Here is a 16,855-nt window from a genome sequence, read left to right on the forward strand (position 1 = left end):
AAGTTTTTATACTTTATAATTATAACTTAAGAATTAATTAATTAAACTATTTACTTTTTTGAAGTTGTGTTAAAATGTTTACAAATTTTCAGTCCTAAAGCTATAATATTTAATCAATATAAATTCTAAACACTCTCACACAAGCACATCATTGTTATTAACAATCTTTGACAGCAGTGCCCAACACAATATATCCACAGGATTGGTGTACCCTTGCACTGTCATTTTATTTTGTTTGACAAACATATAGCGATATATCTGACCTAAACTTGTATAGTTATTCCACAATACTAAGTATAAATGCTAAATCTTATTAGACAAACATTGTAATGAATATTCAAAACATATTTCATAATCTGATGAAAATATAGTAATAATAAAAATCATAAATGTCTGTAATTGTTTTAGAAAATAATTTAGAAATAGGATACAATCAATGGAAATAAATAAATTTGATTTAAAATAAATAAATGTACTAATTTAACTGTCATATTAATCTATTTGGTTTGGTACTAGATATACTGGTATGGACAATGATAGTTATACTCTTATAACAATTATAACTAAACGTTACTGTTAGCTAATACCTATACACTGTTTATAATACTTAAATTATATTATATTTTATTATTGGCTGAAAATAAAAAAATAAAACGATTAAAAATGATTAAATTCACAACTACTATTTAAATTTATTTTCCTAGCAAACGGGCCTGGGTACTATAGTATGTATCGAGGCTGTAGCTGAAACTAATTTTCGGGGCGTACACTTGCTATGTTACGCGTTTGTAAGACTGAGATAACAAATACTGGTGTTGCGTCCTTATAAGTTTGGTAAGATAATCTGGTCAACTTAAAATTAAAATAATGGTAAATATACAGTAAAGATTGGGTGCATAATGATGAATAATAAATTAACAAACTTTTATTATGCTTACCCGTTTAAAGCCATTTAACATATAAATCTATTACAATATGTATGTAAGTATAGGTATAGTATTATGGTTTAATGTTATTACTTTTTGTCTTATGATGTTAAGATCTAAATACTAATGCCATGTACGTCTTAAGATATTTTAAATAAATGTAATTCGATATGACTGTAATTTGACGTCTTTATATTGTACTTGGCTGTGAAATTGTAATTCATTTGTTTCAAAGATGTAAATGGATAAGTACTAAGAAGAGAATATAAGTGCTTGGATACAATAATCCTAGCTTTTAGTTTTAATATCATGCACATATTATTTATGCTTATTAACCTTCGGCCATTTGAAATTAATCAATTAATTAAAGAATAATATAAAACAAAAAATACAAATTTAAATAGGTATTATTATATTTGGCGGCTGGTGATAATATGTTACTTATTCCAATCCGAACAGATATGATATTTTCCTCCAAGACATAATAAACCGTTTTTTTTTATTCTCTTAGTGATACGATTTCCCACAATTTTTATATTTTATTGTTTGGTAGCGTGGCCGTGGCGTCTCTTGTAGTTTTGTTTGAACGACGCCAATTGCGTACTGCGAGGTGCCTTTGCGACACTTAACTACTTAAGACAACTCGAGCACGTTTTAAGTTTTGTGGTGTAAAATTCAAATTCAATTTTTTTTTTGTATTCCAGCTCATCGCTAGAAGCAGACAACATTGACCGCTTTTATCTGTTGATTACCGCATTTCCTCTGGTGCTGTCGCGTACTCGTTTGTGTATCGATACCGAATTTCTGAATTTCTAAACCGTTCGCAATGAGTCTCATGTCATATGGCACCAAGTTAAATATGTGTAGAATATGTTTATTAGAGCAGGAAGAAAACAGGGATATCAAATTCCATAATATTTTTGAAGACGGTTGTGAGGAGTCCATCATCAGTAAACAGGTTACTGAAATAATAGGAATTAATGTACGTATTTAGATATAACAAAATATTAAAACAATGCAATTAATTAATTATATATTTAATTTCATTAGATTGAAAATGATAGTAATAAACCGAATATCATATGTGAGCACTGTAAAAATTCAATATCTGGATGGTCGGAATTTAAAAAGAAAGCTGTTGAATCGACAATTATTATTAACTATTTTGCAAGAAAAACAGTAAGTGTTTAAAATATTGGTTATATTTTAACAAGTTTTTTGTTTTTAAATGATTCAATGTAATATTATGATTGTACTTATTTTTATAAACTAATATAAGTAAGCATTTTATATTTTTATCAGTCAAATTATATAATAATAGGTATATGAGGTAGGATTTGTCTAAATCTGTATAATAAACTAATTTTATTCACTGATTATTTACTCATTTGAGAGGACGTCATAAAAGCACATAACATAGTACATTTAAATTCAGCTATTTTAGTTTAGCTTTGTTAGATTTAATTAATTTTCTATTAGGGCAACTGCATTTGCAGTAATTTGATACATTTATTTTGTATTTAGATTTTGATGTGTTAGTTAAAAACCTTACAGTTTAAAAATGCTCATAATTAGCATCAAGATTAAAATATTTAAAATACCTATTTTTAAAACAAAACATCTTTTTTACCTTTCACGAAATTATTAAAACTAACAAAGTTAAAGATAACTGCTGAATGTAAAGTTGCTAGTTATACACTTACAACATTTTGTTTAGGATGATTGCAGTGGTGACACTATCGTTTTATCTCTGATTATATTCATAAGAGCAAATATTAATCCTACAAACACTTAAATTAAATCCGGGTTGCTATTATTTTTTTTTTCATGTTATTAAAGAGATATAAAAACATTTATATATATTAGGTTATTATATGTTTTTTTTATGAGCTCATTTAATACCACTCAGTGAGTAGCTTAGTAAAATACATTAGGAAAATCAGTCATGTTTGGAATAAAATAGGTACCTAAACATATGATAATTTACTATAATAATAAATTAAATAGTGAACAAGTATAAGGTTTTTTCAACAATTTGATAATGTAGCTAATAACTATTTGATTTGGTTTAAGTCAGAGTTTTTATCAGTTTCACAATTTAGTAAAACGAGGCTTTATGTTTTAATTGACTCATTGTAAATCATATGCAAAACTTAAGTAATAATTTTATTTTATGAAAACTAGCATTCAGCAAAAGCAAGAGTTGTCACAAAAATGGCATATACAGGGTGATCCATTTAAGTGGGTACACTAATTATCTCGAAAAGTATTAACTTTTTTTTAATTTTTTTTTTTTTAAACTTCTAGGTTTATGTTTTTCTAAAACCGTATAATATTTTAATTTTTTTCACCCTTATATTTATTAGTGAAACCACTATCAACTTTTGATTTTCAAATGGTAACATATAATAAAAATATCATGAATTAATAATCCCATTTTTATTGTGAATTTACGCGTTAACATTTTTATTTTTCAATGATTCGTTTGCGAGATACAGCTCCTCAAAGTATTGGTGGTTGAAAGTCGGTACCGCTGGAAAATTTTAATTTGTAAAGCCCAGAAGCTATAACTGATAAATTCGATACCGTTCGAACTAACTACCTAAGGTACCTAACATTAAACATATTGATAATTGTTGTGCTTTGAACCTCATTAATTGAATGTCGAGCTATTAGTGCTATTACACCTTTATGCTAATTTAACCATTGAAGCTACGTTTTGTTGACCTTGACTGTCGCACCAAATCCCCTCCATAATCAATATTACCATAGAACAATAATAATCGTATTACAATTTACAATTACCGATATTTGGCGATACCTTTATCATTATTTATAATTATCTATGATGACCAAGGTGTATTGATAAGGTGTCGTCACTCTGGACCCCTATACACTCTTGATTGAAAATATTACCACAGTTCTATAGTCACCAGAGCGCGCTTCCTGTCCTATGAAGGCCTATGTATTCATACTTTTAAATGCAAAATGTCTTAAAAATTACGAATTATAATGCTATTTTTTTTTAAATTGAAGTTTAGTATTTACTAAAACAATGAATCATAATAAGTTTTTTTTTATTGAGTTGGCATAATAAATTGGAGCCTGTAATTATACATTAAATTTGCATTTTAATCATTTGCAATATTTTTTATCGAGTAGACATCAACTATAAAATATGATGTATAATTTAGTCACTTATTCTTTGGATATTTGCATCCTTCTTAAAATCTTTAAATTAAATTAAATCTATTATGATTCTGCTCCTAATTTTAATAGTAGTCTGGTATAGTGAAGTATTATTTTCTAGTGCTCATAAAAAACTCTAAAAACATGTTTAAAATATTTTGCATATTTTATTATATGATTAGGTATATTATTATTATTTATATTTTAATATTATTCAATAATAGTTATCTTATAAACATCAAACTAATTTTGAAAAATTGTTTAGTTTTTTTGGTGGTTTCTTGTTTTTAACAACTTGCTCATTTTTTCTTTTGCAAGTGAATATCATTCTTGACATATTGCATTATGATATATTTGGTTAATATTTGACTGTGTAATGAGCAACCAACCTTTTTCAAAAATTTTGTCTGTATAATATATTTCTTTAATAACTACAAATTATGTTTGAAAAATAAACAGTGAAAAATGAATAAGAAGTTTTTAAATTAAAATGCAACATTACAAACATGATCTTTTACCGGGACATCTAGTTATATACATATTATTGTATATACATATTTAGATATTTTACAATATAATCTAGTACAGTGCTTCTCAAATTGTTTTGTCATGAGGCTCCCTAAATTTAATGTAAAACTGTCAAGGCCCTCTTAATCAAAATTATATATTGTTTTTTCTAAATTAGGTATATACCAAAATTACATGTACTATTTCACACAGATAAAGTATTAAAATGTATAGTAAATTAATGTTTTAATATACTTTTGAAAAATATTAATAATAGTATTAAAATTTAAGTATTTAAACTTTTTCCATAAACGCTTAAAGTCTAAAGAAAATAAGCACTGATCTAGGATGACCATATAAATCTATCAACCATTTAGCATAAGGATATGTTTCTATCCCCAAGATATCGGTTAATAATTTATAATAATATATAGGTGATAGCATTGATTTTATAATATACTATAAAAACTATGAATATATTATAAAATCAATGGTGATAGGTACAACTGAGTAATAAATGCTTATAAAAAGGTATTCAAAATATATGCATTTTGGTAACACATAGGTAATATGAATACTAGTATTAACCTCAATATCAACAAATAATGAATTGTATTTAAAAATCAATATATTAATTAATAATTAATAATTATTATTTGTTCATTGTAACACTTTGAAAGCATTATGAATGATAATTTAGTGAATTAACTCTCACATTTTTCATATATTTTTTTTGTAATAGGAAATTTAAAAATGACAATATTTAATAATATTAATAAATGTATTTGATAAAAAGAAAGTATTTAAATACAAATAATTTAGAACATAGAAGTCATTATGCAATGTAAAATTTTAAATTTTATTTCTTTAATCATAATATATTTTCAATTTTCTATGGCTTTGGTATACAAAAGTGTTCGTTTATCGGCCTCTTTAGGACATACAGCGCTCCCGGTGGTGACGACTATCTGTAGTATAGTTTTCAATCAAGTTATCAAACAAGTAACGACACCTTATCAATACACCTTGATGATGACCCATAGAGTAATTATTATAATTATTATTATTACTCTATGTGATGACCACGGTCTTATGAGATAATAGAATTGATTAAAATATTATAATATCATATAAATTAATTAATGATAATAGTAAAGAAAAATCAATACTGATTACTGATAAAAAACTTTAAAACTTGTGAAATAAAATACTAAACCATGTGGCCATGCAGCATAGCACTATTACTTTAATAGTTAAATATGTATAGTTAGTTTATGTTGTAAACCGTTATAAGTAGACAGACAGTTTAAATTTCTTTAAAAGCATAATATACCTAACAAAATAGTTGTTGAATCAATAAGTTTGTCAAAAATATTCCATTGAACTTAAAATTACATTATACCTAAGTCCTAATTTGGGATATATTTATGTATTTTATTTGATATTTCAATCAAAAATATACCTATGTATTTAAGTTTATATTATGAAGTGTGATGTAAATTTGATAATACATGAATACCAACCACTTGGAAAGCACAACCAATTGTTATATTCTGTGGCACAACATTTGTACCTACATTCAGTTTATTGGTAAGTTTTCTTAAAATGTATATGTAGAAAAATTGTTATGATTAATACATTAATTTGTACATATATTACCATACATTATTATGACGTCTTAACAGTTTTTATTTAAATTTTATTTTCAGTTAAATCAGTTTTGTTCATTCAGTTACACCACCAATAAATGTTATTCAAAGTTTGATAACACAAAATTTGTTATACTCTTAAAATTATTGGCTGACACCAATACACCATAGCACAAACCTAATACAACTTCATATATATTATATTATTCATTTACTTATTACCATCTACTTGGACACAACAAGATGGTTGCCTATCTACATCATACATACTTAAAAATATAATGTTCTCTGTTCAGAAGTACTTATAAGTTGCATATATTCAAATTTTACATTCTGGCATAGTAATTATTACTAAGAACAGTAAGAACTAAGTTGATCTGTATTTACTACAAATATACTTGGCCAAATGATTTGGAGATGGATATTGAAATCACATAATTTTCTATCGTCCATTACATTTTCCAAACAAGAACAATAACAAATAAAAATGTTGTTTCCCATATACTATTTTAATAGTTGGGAGGGACTACAAAATGAATTAAGTATGTAAACATATTTTTTTACCGTTAAATAATTTGGTTATATTTATCCTTTTTTAATTTATTAGATAGTAAATACTCAACTACTCAAGTTAATTTCAAAGAAGATTAAAAATCAAGTCTGACAAACTGCATTCCAGAAAAAAACTTAATCCCAATAATATAGTAAACTAAAAATATGTTAAATGAAAATAGTACTTGCTAATGTTTTTTTTTTTAAATTTTAACAAATATTATACAATTAAGTTAATTTAGCTAACAACATCAATCAATCATTGATACTTAAATGGGTGGTAAAATATGTTTTTAGAAAATTAAAAAAAAAATCATAAATTACTCACCTTCATTATTATACATGGTATTATTAAATATTTTATTTAAATAACTACTTTGTATAATATTAGGTAGGTATGTCTTAATCCTAATATTTATGTATCATAAAAATATTTGTATTTAAAATTATATTGTTTTAGTGTTTTGCAACTGAATAGTTCTTCTGTTTGATTGGTGTTGTTAGCTATTTATTACCACCTACGAAATCTAAGTTAAAATATTATTAGTCCCATTTTTAAATTTTACTGTATTTTTTTAAGTTAGGGGTTAAGTTGAGTTTGTTTCAATTTTTTTGAATACATGTTATGATCTTAACTCATATTTTGCATTACTGCATAACGAATATTTTGATCTAACTGTATCATTTAATTTGGAATAGATTTATCATAGTCCTGGGCTTTTAAATATTATGGTAAAATTTTTGAAGGGTGTTTATCTAGCAGGTGCTCCATCAAATTTTATAAATGTGCATTTCTTTCATAGTAGTAATTGTAAAGTCGATCAAGTGCGCTTCTACTCCTTTATTATTTGCCTATTAATTATTATAGTTATTACTTATTACATACTTCTCAATTTAAGCCGAAAACTATAATGTATTACTATTATGATAATGTAGGTAGAAATATAATTTTCATATAGTAGCACTAATCAATGGCGGTAAACTGTGTATTTTTGAATGAATTCTTATTTGATTTGATAATCCTAAATAAAAAAATATCTTAATAATTAATGGTAAAATATATTTTAAACCTAATAGGTATGTACAATGTACATATTATACATATTATTATTATAGGTACCTAAATCTTGTAGTGGATCACTTCTATTAAATTGGTAGATCACCTGCTACACAAATGCCTTTTATAGTGGTTCATAATAATAGAAATATAAAATGGGGTGATTTCAGTCACGACATATTGAAATAGCTAAGTTGTTTTTGACATATTACCTTATTGTTTGTAACAATATTCATAATTATTGTATTGTTAAAAAAACATAATATTATATAAATTTAAATTTGAAATATTTAACTATCCATAGTCTTTCACTATTAAATTATTTTAAATTATTTAAGTGGTTCACAATATTATAAATATAAAATGGGGTAATATGTGGAATTTGCAATTTTGAATTAAGTTGTTTTTAATTAAATAATATAGATAATTGAAAAAAAGTTGTACAATTAGTATGCATTTAAAATTACAATATGCTAGATGTTTACTTATAGGTTAGGCACCATATAATATGTATATTTAAAATTATGATTATTAACTTGCTATAATTAATTCAAAACTAATGTGAAATAGTTTTGAATGGTAATTAAAAAAAAAAAAAAACCTATTAGAAGGTAAATCATAAAAACAAGACCTACAAGTTTAGTAAAGTTTTAAATTAATATTGTATTGAAAAAATATTGGCAATAAAACATTGTTTAATTGTGAAAATAACATTTTAAATATGGCTCTAATCACCTCATTTTATATAGATTTAGTTACATTTTTAAACTTTTGTCAGTTGTATCATAGGGGTGTGCTGAATATGCTTTAATTTAAATAAATAATAAGGTATATAAAACAATTTCTTAGGTAGCTTTGTATGCGCCTCTGAAGAGATTTTACAAATGGGTAATGAGCCTCGTCAATTTATCATAAACCATCTGAAATTAATGTCAGCATACACCTGTATTATATTGTATGATTAAAAAAAATTGTATCATTTACTATGTAATTTTTTATTAGTCGCTTACTATGTTTTAAAGCTATTAAGTATATTTGTACATATTGATATATCGTTTAAACCACAAAATCAATTTAAAAATTATTGTGTTCAAATTTTGTACTGGACAGTATTATAAGACATTAAACTCAATAATTTATTTTCATAAGATATTGGTGTTTATTATACCTGGTATATTTGTTTAGTATTTATATGTGTGTATACTGTATTGTAAACTTTAAGGTGTACCATACCCATTGATTTTTATTATACTATATTCTTTTGTAATTGATTTTTTTTTGACAATTTAAAAAATAGGTATATATTATTCTAAAGATATACTAAAATGTTATTATAGTGGGTTATAGTTTATTTAAAACAAAATCATGAATAATTGTAATAACTAGTTTTTCCGATTATTCAAGTTTAGTCTTATTATTATAAGTTATCTAACCGACCTCATAATTACAGTACCTATACTACGAAAACACTTACCAATATGCCTACAGATTTAGTGTATACTAAAGAGTAATGAGTAATATTTATACTATATACTTAAAAATAATAATCATAAATCAACTAACAAACATGAAAGAATTAAAAAATAAAATTACATTTTCAAATACAACCAATATTTTTGTTATTATAACCAATTTAACTGAAAAAATAGGCAACAGTAAGTTAATTAAAGACCAAGATATACCTTCAATCAGAAAAGAATTCAAGCTTTCAAGATGTTTCTATTATTGTTTATATGATGTATCCTTAGATGAAACATGTATAGTGTACACCAAGTCAGTAGATATACAAAATATACGTTATTGTATATTACTTCACAAGTTTTAAAGTTTTTTTATCAGTAATCAGTATTGATTTTTCTTTACTATTATCATTAATTAACTAATATGATATTATAATATTTTAATCAATTCTATTATCTCATAAGACCGTGGTCATCATAGATAATTATAAATAATGATAAAGGTATCGCCAAATATCGGTAATTGTAAATTGTAATACGATTATTATTGTTCTATGGTAATATTGATTATGGAGGGGATTTGGTGCGACAGTCAAGGTCAACAAAACGTAGCTTTAATGTTTAAATTAGCATAAAGGTGTAATAGCACTAATAGCTCGACATTCAATTAATGAGGTTCAAAGCACAACAATTATCAATATGTTTAATGTTAGGTACCTTAGGTAGTTAGTTCGAACGGTATCGAATTTATCAGTTATAGCTTCTGGGCTTTACAAATTAAAATTTTCCAGCGGTACCGACTTTCAACCACCAATACTTTGAGGAGCTGTATCTCGCAAACGAATCATTGAAAAATAAAAATGTTAACGCGTAAATTCACAATAAAAATGGGATTATTAATTCATGATATTTTTATTATATGTTACCATTTGAAAATCAAAAGTTGATAGTGGTTTCACTAATAAATATAAGGGTGAAAAAAATTAAAATATTATACGGTTTTAGAAAAACATAAACCTAGAAGTTTAAAAAAAAAAAAATTAAAAAAAAGTTAATACTTTTCGAGATAATTAGTGTACCCACTTAAATGGATCACCCTGTATATAAATATAGGTAGTGCTTTATAAATCAAATATAAATTTGGAAATTTATTATTAAATTGAATTTTTAGAACTGTTGTATAGGTATAGATTTTCTTTATTTTTTGTAAAAGTATAAATTTTCAAAATAAGATCGCATCATATGGTAGCAAAGTCTAGTTACCTCATACGCGAACCATTCCACAGACAATTGCTGTTAACTCGGTTGTACAAAACTGGAGTTGTAATTTAAAATTTTTTTCTCATCATAATAATACATTTTTAGGAATTTACATTTTTCGGTTAGCTAATAGCTTGCGATAAAGTAGTACTACCTCTAGTACTATAGATTATATTTATTTTTATGTATGGCATTTAATACTCCAATGAGCATTGTACGACATGCTGAGGATAGATATTTCAATTAATAGCAACCTTGACCAGAAAAAAAACAAACAAAATAACATTCATGTTATGTTTCTCCTTTAATTAAATTAAATTAAATATTTTATTTAAATAAAGTCTAACTATATGGTAAATTAGAAGCATTTAAAACTCTATTTTGATACCCACTAGTAATACAGTTTTTTTTTTTTTTGTTACAATGATATTATCACCAATAACATCAATTGTAAAACTTAATAATTACAATAATATATTTTTAATTAGTTTTTTATACCTATATAATAAGATGGTTAAAATTTAATTATTTTTGGAGTAATATTGTATAACACAACATTTGTTTGAATACCATCTTACTTACTAGAATTTGAGCTACTTGTAAATTCATAGTTGTTCCAATATTTGAAATACCTTTTTGATTCATGGTAGTTTAGGACTCAGGGGCGTCATTTGGGGGGTGTCAGGGTGTGCGGTTGCACCCCTTACTTTTAGAATGTTACAATTAGCCTGCGCCTTGCTGAAGCTTAAAATAATGCACAATTATTTATATGATGAAAATCAAATTGTAATAACCGGTCTATAATGTATGGAAATAATTGAATGCAGGATAATATGCATATACCTATCTATATCTATTTTTATATGGTCTGGTGAAATTTCAAAATGGCCTGCTTGAAACTTTTCATACCTGAAAAAAAAACCTGATATGACGCCCCTGGTTTAGGTATTTTAACATAATATACTCTATTCAAGTTAAGAAACGTAGTCAACGGCAATTAGGCAACACTTTTTTGTCACCCCTACCCAATTATTTGTATACCTGCCAAGAAGTATTGCCACGCCCTTGTGTCAACGTTTCCTAACTTGAACAGAGTATAATGTCAACACTTACATAATTATGACAACTTTAGATCATATACTGTTGAAAGTAGAATAATTAACTTATTCTAAATGGTAATATATCATATTTTATTAATATTAATAATAAACGCATGCACTCTGTTTACCTTAATAAAGTGAATTATTTTTAAAGTTTATTATTCTTATATTTTTGTTTTTAGCCTGCTCGCGCTTCAATATCTAATCCATGTTCTAGTTCATCTATTGGAATAAAAATTGAAGAAAATGATACAGAATTATTACCTGTTGAAAGAAGCAGAACGATGAATGTATTGGAATGTCAAGAAAGAGTCGTGCGCAAGCCTCCACATCCATCAACTTACAGACTTTTTACTTGTTTAAAACCCTCTTGCAATTTCATCTTCCCGACCTTTGACTCTTTTAAAATTCATCATCGATATCATTTTAAATATGAGGATAAAAGGATATGTTGGCAATGTTGTGATGGATTTTCTAATTTTCATAAACTGAGAACTCATCAATCAAGAACTAACTGTCATACTCCTGGCATGTTCAAATGTTTTCAATGTTCTGAAAGATTTGATGATCTAGAAAGTTTCAGTATCCATAAATTTAGATTCCATCATGGTGTATTAGTACCACGTAAAAATAATAATACTATAACATGTGCATTTTGTCAAAATATAATTCATATAAGCTCTTATAAAAATCATTTGGAATCGTGTAACTGAAATGATGTTAAATTATTGGATTCATTCATACTTGATTAAAAACAACAACATAAAAACTAAAGAATTTAAATCATCTTTTTCATATAGTAAACTGATTCTATTATCTATGGCCTATGATTATATCAAGGTGGATTTATTTATTTATTTATTTATTTATTTATTTATTTATTTATTTATCCACCTTGGATTATATATTGACATATTATCTGAAATTAATATTAGAAATAAATATATGAAAATTATTTTAACTAAAAGTTACTGTTTTTTTTTTCTTCGGAATTTAGCAAAACTTGTGTCATGGATTAATTGTTAATGTGATATTATGTATTTTTATTATACTTTATTAAATTTCTAGTTTGTTTAGTATAATACTTATAATACTTACATGTGTTAGTATTATAAGTATTATAATAGTGTAAATTAATACAAATGTTCAGTCCTAAAGCTATAATATTTAATGGTGGTGCACAATAAATGTATAAGATACCTATGGGAGATGGTAAAAATATTAATTTTGTTTTAGCTTTTAGGTGCATATGCACTTACATACAATAATGTACCTACTTGTCTAAATTAATTTTTTTAAGCTTTTTACCTCATTAAAATATAAATAAATTAGAATAAACAACTGATTATAGTAATAATTGACTTATCGTGTATGAACAATGAACATAAACACAATATCTTAGTAATTATAATTTATTATCTGAGCAGTGAAATTCGACAACAAATTACAATTAATATTATACAAAATTAATCAGTTACATTTTTAAAAACTGAATCTATATGTTTGCCTTTTTTTTTGTATAAACACTTTAATAACGTCTTCGTTAAAATTAGACATTTATTTATTTATCATGCTTTTTCCAATAGACAGCATAGCTAATGTACAGTGTTATCGTTTCGATGAATGATGAGACATTGCAACACAATAAAAATAAGTTCGGTGCACACATTAAATGTGCCCCAAATTACCATATAGTACTAATCGAAGTATCAAGACCTGTATCCAATATTTACACGGCCACCCAGAGCACAAACAATTTGTGCTCCGTGAATTATTTAATCGTTTATAGATACACTTCTCAACATGAAAAACTGCATAAAAATTTTTTTATTACAGTCTACAGATCATATGCATAATAATCACTTTTATAGTTATAATATGTTACCATGGGAATCTAATGACTTTTTATAATGTTTTAAATTTTTTTTGGTGGTTCACATACTCCTGTGCACCATACCACGAGCCGTCACTATATACCAATATATATGTCCTAAACTTCTATAGTTATTCCAGAGTACTATGTATAAATGCTAAATCTTATTAGACAAACATTGTAATGAATATTCAAAATATATTTCATAGTCTGATGAAAATATAGTAATAATAAAAATCATAAATGTCTGTAACTCTTTTAGTAAATAATTTAGAAATAGGATACAATCAATGGAAATAAATATATTTGATTTAAAATAAATAAATGTACTAAGTTAACTGTCATATTAAGCTAATTGGTTTGGTACTATATAGATATATACTGGTATGGGCGATGATTGTTAAGTTATACTCTTATAACTAAGCGTTACTGTTAGCTAATATACACTATTTATAATACTTACATTATATTATATTTTATTATTGGCTGACAATAAAAAAAATAAAACAATTAAAAATGATTAAATTCACAACTATAGTGAAATTATCTTTAGGAAAAAATAGATTTAAATTTATTTTCCTAACAAACGGGCCTGGGTACTACAGTATGTATCAAGGCTGTAGCTGAAACTAATTTTTAGGAGAGGTTTAAAACCAAATATTGTATTTTCAATTTTTCATAAAACAAAAAATTATAATATTAATATAAAAACAATTTATATATTTCTATATCCACTGGTATATAATATTATAATAATATTTTATCTAAATAAGAATTTTTAGATAGGTACCTATTACACATGTCATTTGTGATACATTATAGTATTATACAATTTTAAAAGAAATATGTTTTTGGTTAAAAGTCTAGCTGTCTTTTTTCTATTGTGAAACGTTCAATTCTGGTTTGATTTAAATTTGTCTAATAAGTACACTAAAAAGTGATATACCTTCTTATAAAACAGATTTGGTCTGATGAGTTTTGTAAATAGTTTTTTAATCTTTTGGAGGTAAAAAGTGTACGTTATAGAGATAGACTATATATTGTTGAAGTCAAAACTGGTAACGTAGCTTAAAATTTCAAAAGAAAAGATATAATTGGAAAAAGAATCAGAATTACATTTAGTATATAGGTACTAGGTTTATATTTTTCAAATCCTTTTTTTGGTAAAATTAAAAAACTATGTATAAGGGATAGATAATAATACAAACATAATTAATACCTACACAATCATCGTAATAGTGGAACAAAAATTATTATAGGCAATTAATTTCATTTAATAAATATAACTATAAAAAAGTTTTAGTGGGGAAAGGGGGTTGAACAACCAAAATCTCACATACAGTCTTGGTAAGTATGGGTACGGGTACACACGAATTGCGTACCAAAACAGGTAGACGAACCTTTTTTAACGAATTGCGTCCGGGACGCAATTCGTGTTAGTTTTTCATCTACTTTAATTATTGTAAGTGGTTCCTAAAATGATATTGTCATAATAAAGATATGCCAAGTTATCAGTTACATTTTTAAAAACTGAATTTATACGTCTGTCTTTTTTTTTTGTTTAAACACTTTAATAACTTCTTCGTTAAAATTAGACGTTTATTCATTTATCATGATTTTTCCAATAGACAACATAGCTAATGTAGTGTTATCGTTTTGATACATTTTATTGGTGATTTTACTGTATCCATTAATTTACAAACCATGGGAGAAGGTCAACTTTTTAATTACTAATAATTTATTTTAATTGTTTTGAAATGTTATTAGTAATACACTAATACATTTGTAGGTCAGTTATTTTATTTTTTGTACCTATTATTTTGGGGAGTGTTTAAACCCCTACCCCCCCTGCGTTCGCCCCAGACTTTTATAGTTATAAGTTATCATGGGAATCTAATAACTTTTTATAATGTGTTAAATTCTTTTGAGTGGTTCACGTGCTCCTGTGCACCATACCACGAGCTGCAATTATATACCGATATACAGGGTAATTCTTTTAAGTGGGTACACTAATTATCTCAAAAAGTATTTACTTTTTTCAAAATATTTTTTTACATGGTTTCAAGTTGTTAAAAATCCAATGTTTTTATTAAAAAATATCATTTTTTAAGTTTTTTACTTTTTTGAATGACAACATAGTTTTAATTTCATATTCCAAAGCAGAATATTTTTCTAAGTATTTTGATTCATAAAAATCGAATTTAGGGCTAGTAGTTTTTGAGTTATAAGTTTTTAAAGTTTAGTTTGGCAGAGTGGAGTAGTACGGGGTTACCCCGAAAAATGTTTGTCCACTACTCCGCTTGTCTACACTTTAAATACATAGGTATAACTCATAAACTACTTGTCCTAAATTCGATTTTTATGAATCAAAATACTTAGAAAAATATTTTGCTTTGAAATATGAAATTAAAACTATGTTGTCGTTCAAAAAAGTAAAAAACTTAAAAAATGATAAGGATAAAAAATATTAAAAAATTATATTTTTAAATAAAAACGTTGGTTTTTTAACAACTTGAAACCATGTAAAAAAATGTTTTGAAAAAAGTAAATACTTTTCGAGATAATTAGTGTACCCACTTAAAAGAATCATCCTGTATATGTCCTAAACTTGTATAGTTATTCCACAATACTAAATATAAATGCTAAATCTTATTAGACAAACATTATAATGAATATTCAAAATATATTTGATAGTTTGATGACAATATAGTAATAATAAAAATCATAAATGTCTGTAAATGTTTTAGAAAATAAATTAGAAATATAAGATACAATGGAAATAAATAAATGCACTAATTTAACTGTCATATTAAACAAATTGGTTTGGTACTAGATATACTGGTATGGGCGATGATAGTTATACTCTTATAACTAAACGTCACTGTTAGCTAATATACACTGTTTTTTGGTTTGATTTAAATTTGTCTAAGTACACTAACAAGTATATACCTTCTTATAAAACAGATTTGGTCTGATGAGTTTTGTAAATAGTTTTTTAATCTTTTGGAGGTAAAAAGTGTATGTTATAAACTATATATTGTTGAAGTCAAAACTGGTAATGTAAATTAAAATTTCAAAAGAAAAGATATAATTGGAAAAATAATCAAAATTACATTTAATATTTTTAAATCGCTATTTTTTGGTAAAATTGAAAAATTATTTATAAAGGATAGGTAACAATACAAACATAATATACAATCATCATATTATTAGTGGAGCATAAATTATTATAGGTAATTAATTTAGTTTAATAAATTAAATTCATTAAGTTTTCAACACAAA

General features: G+C 25.2%; 1 protein-coding gene and 1 long non-coding RNA gene across 2 annotated transcripts; both read left to right on the forward strand.

Moving 5' to 3' along the window:
* The first annotated feature begins 1,522 nt into the window (after nucleotides 1-1,522).
* LOC149062497 (uncharacterized) lies at nucleotides 1,523-12,539 on the forward strand. Its single transcript, XM_089216891.1, has 3 exons — nucleotides 1,523-1,908; nucleotides 1,977-2,105; nucleotides 11,883-12,539. Exons 1-3 carry the CDS (start codon nucleotides 1,753-1,755, stop codon nucleotides 12,411-12,413), a joined length of 816 nt encoding a protein of 271 aa, XP_089073017.1. The 5' UTR covers nucleotides 1,523-1,752; the 3' UTR covers nucleotides 12,414-12,539.
* LOC149062498 (uncharacterized) lies at nucleotides 5,790-7,010 on the forward strand. The gene is made up of 3 exons (XR_016189386.1): nucleotides 5,790-6,212; nucleotides 6,332-6,813; nucleotides 6,879-7,010. It is a non-coding gene; the product is annotated as an uncharacterized LOC149062498 (long non-coding RNA).
* Nucleotides 12,540-16,855: the final 4,316 nt, after the last annotated feature.

This window comes from Diuraphis noxia, unplaced genomic scaffold (assembly GCF_037042655.1).
Source record: "Diuraphis noxia isolate RWA-SAM2 unplaced genomic scaffold, SU_Dnox_SAM2 contig0001, whole genome shotgun sequence".
Taxonomy (NCBI): domain Eukaryota; kingdom Metazoa; phylum Arthropoda; class Insecta; order Hemiptera; family Aphididae; genus Diuraphis; species Diuraphis noxia.

Excerpts from the sequence above, each read along its gene's own strand:
- LOC149062497 (XM_089216891.1), top strand. The coding sequence starts at position 1,753 with ATGAGTCTCATGTCATATGGCACCAAGTTAAATATGTGTAGAATATGT. Across the intron at positions 1,909-1,976 it reads CTGAAATAATAGGAATTAAT|ATTGAAAATGATAGTAATAA; the intron begins GTACGTATTTAG and ends TAATTTCATTAG. Across the intron at positions 2,106-11,882 it reads ACTATTTTGCAAGAAAAACA|CCTGCTCGCGCTTCAATATC; the intron begins GTAAGTGTTTAA and ends TTTTGTTTTTAG.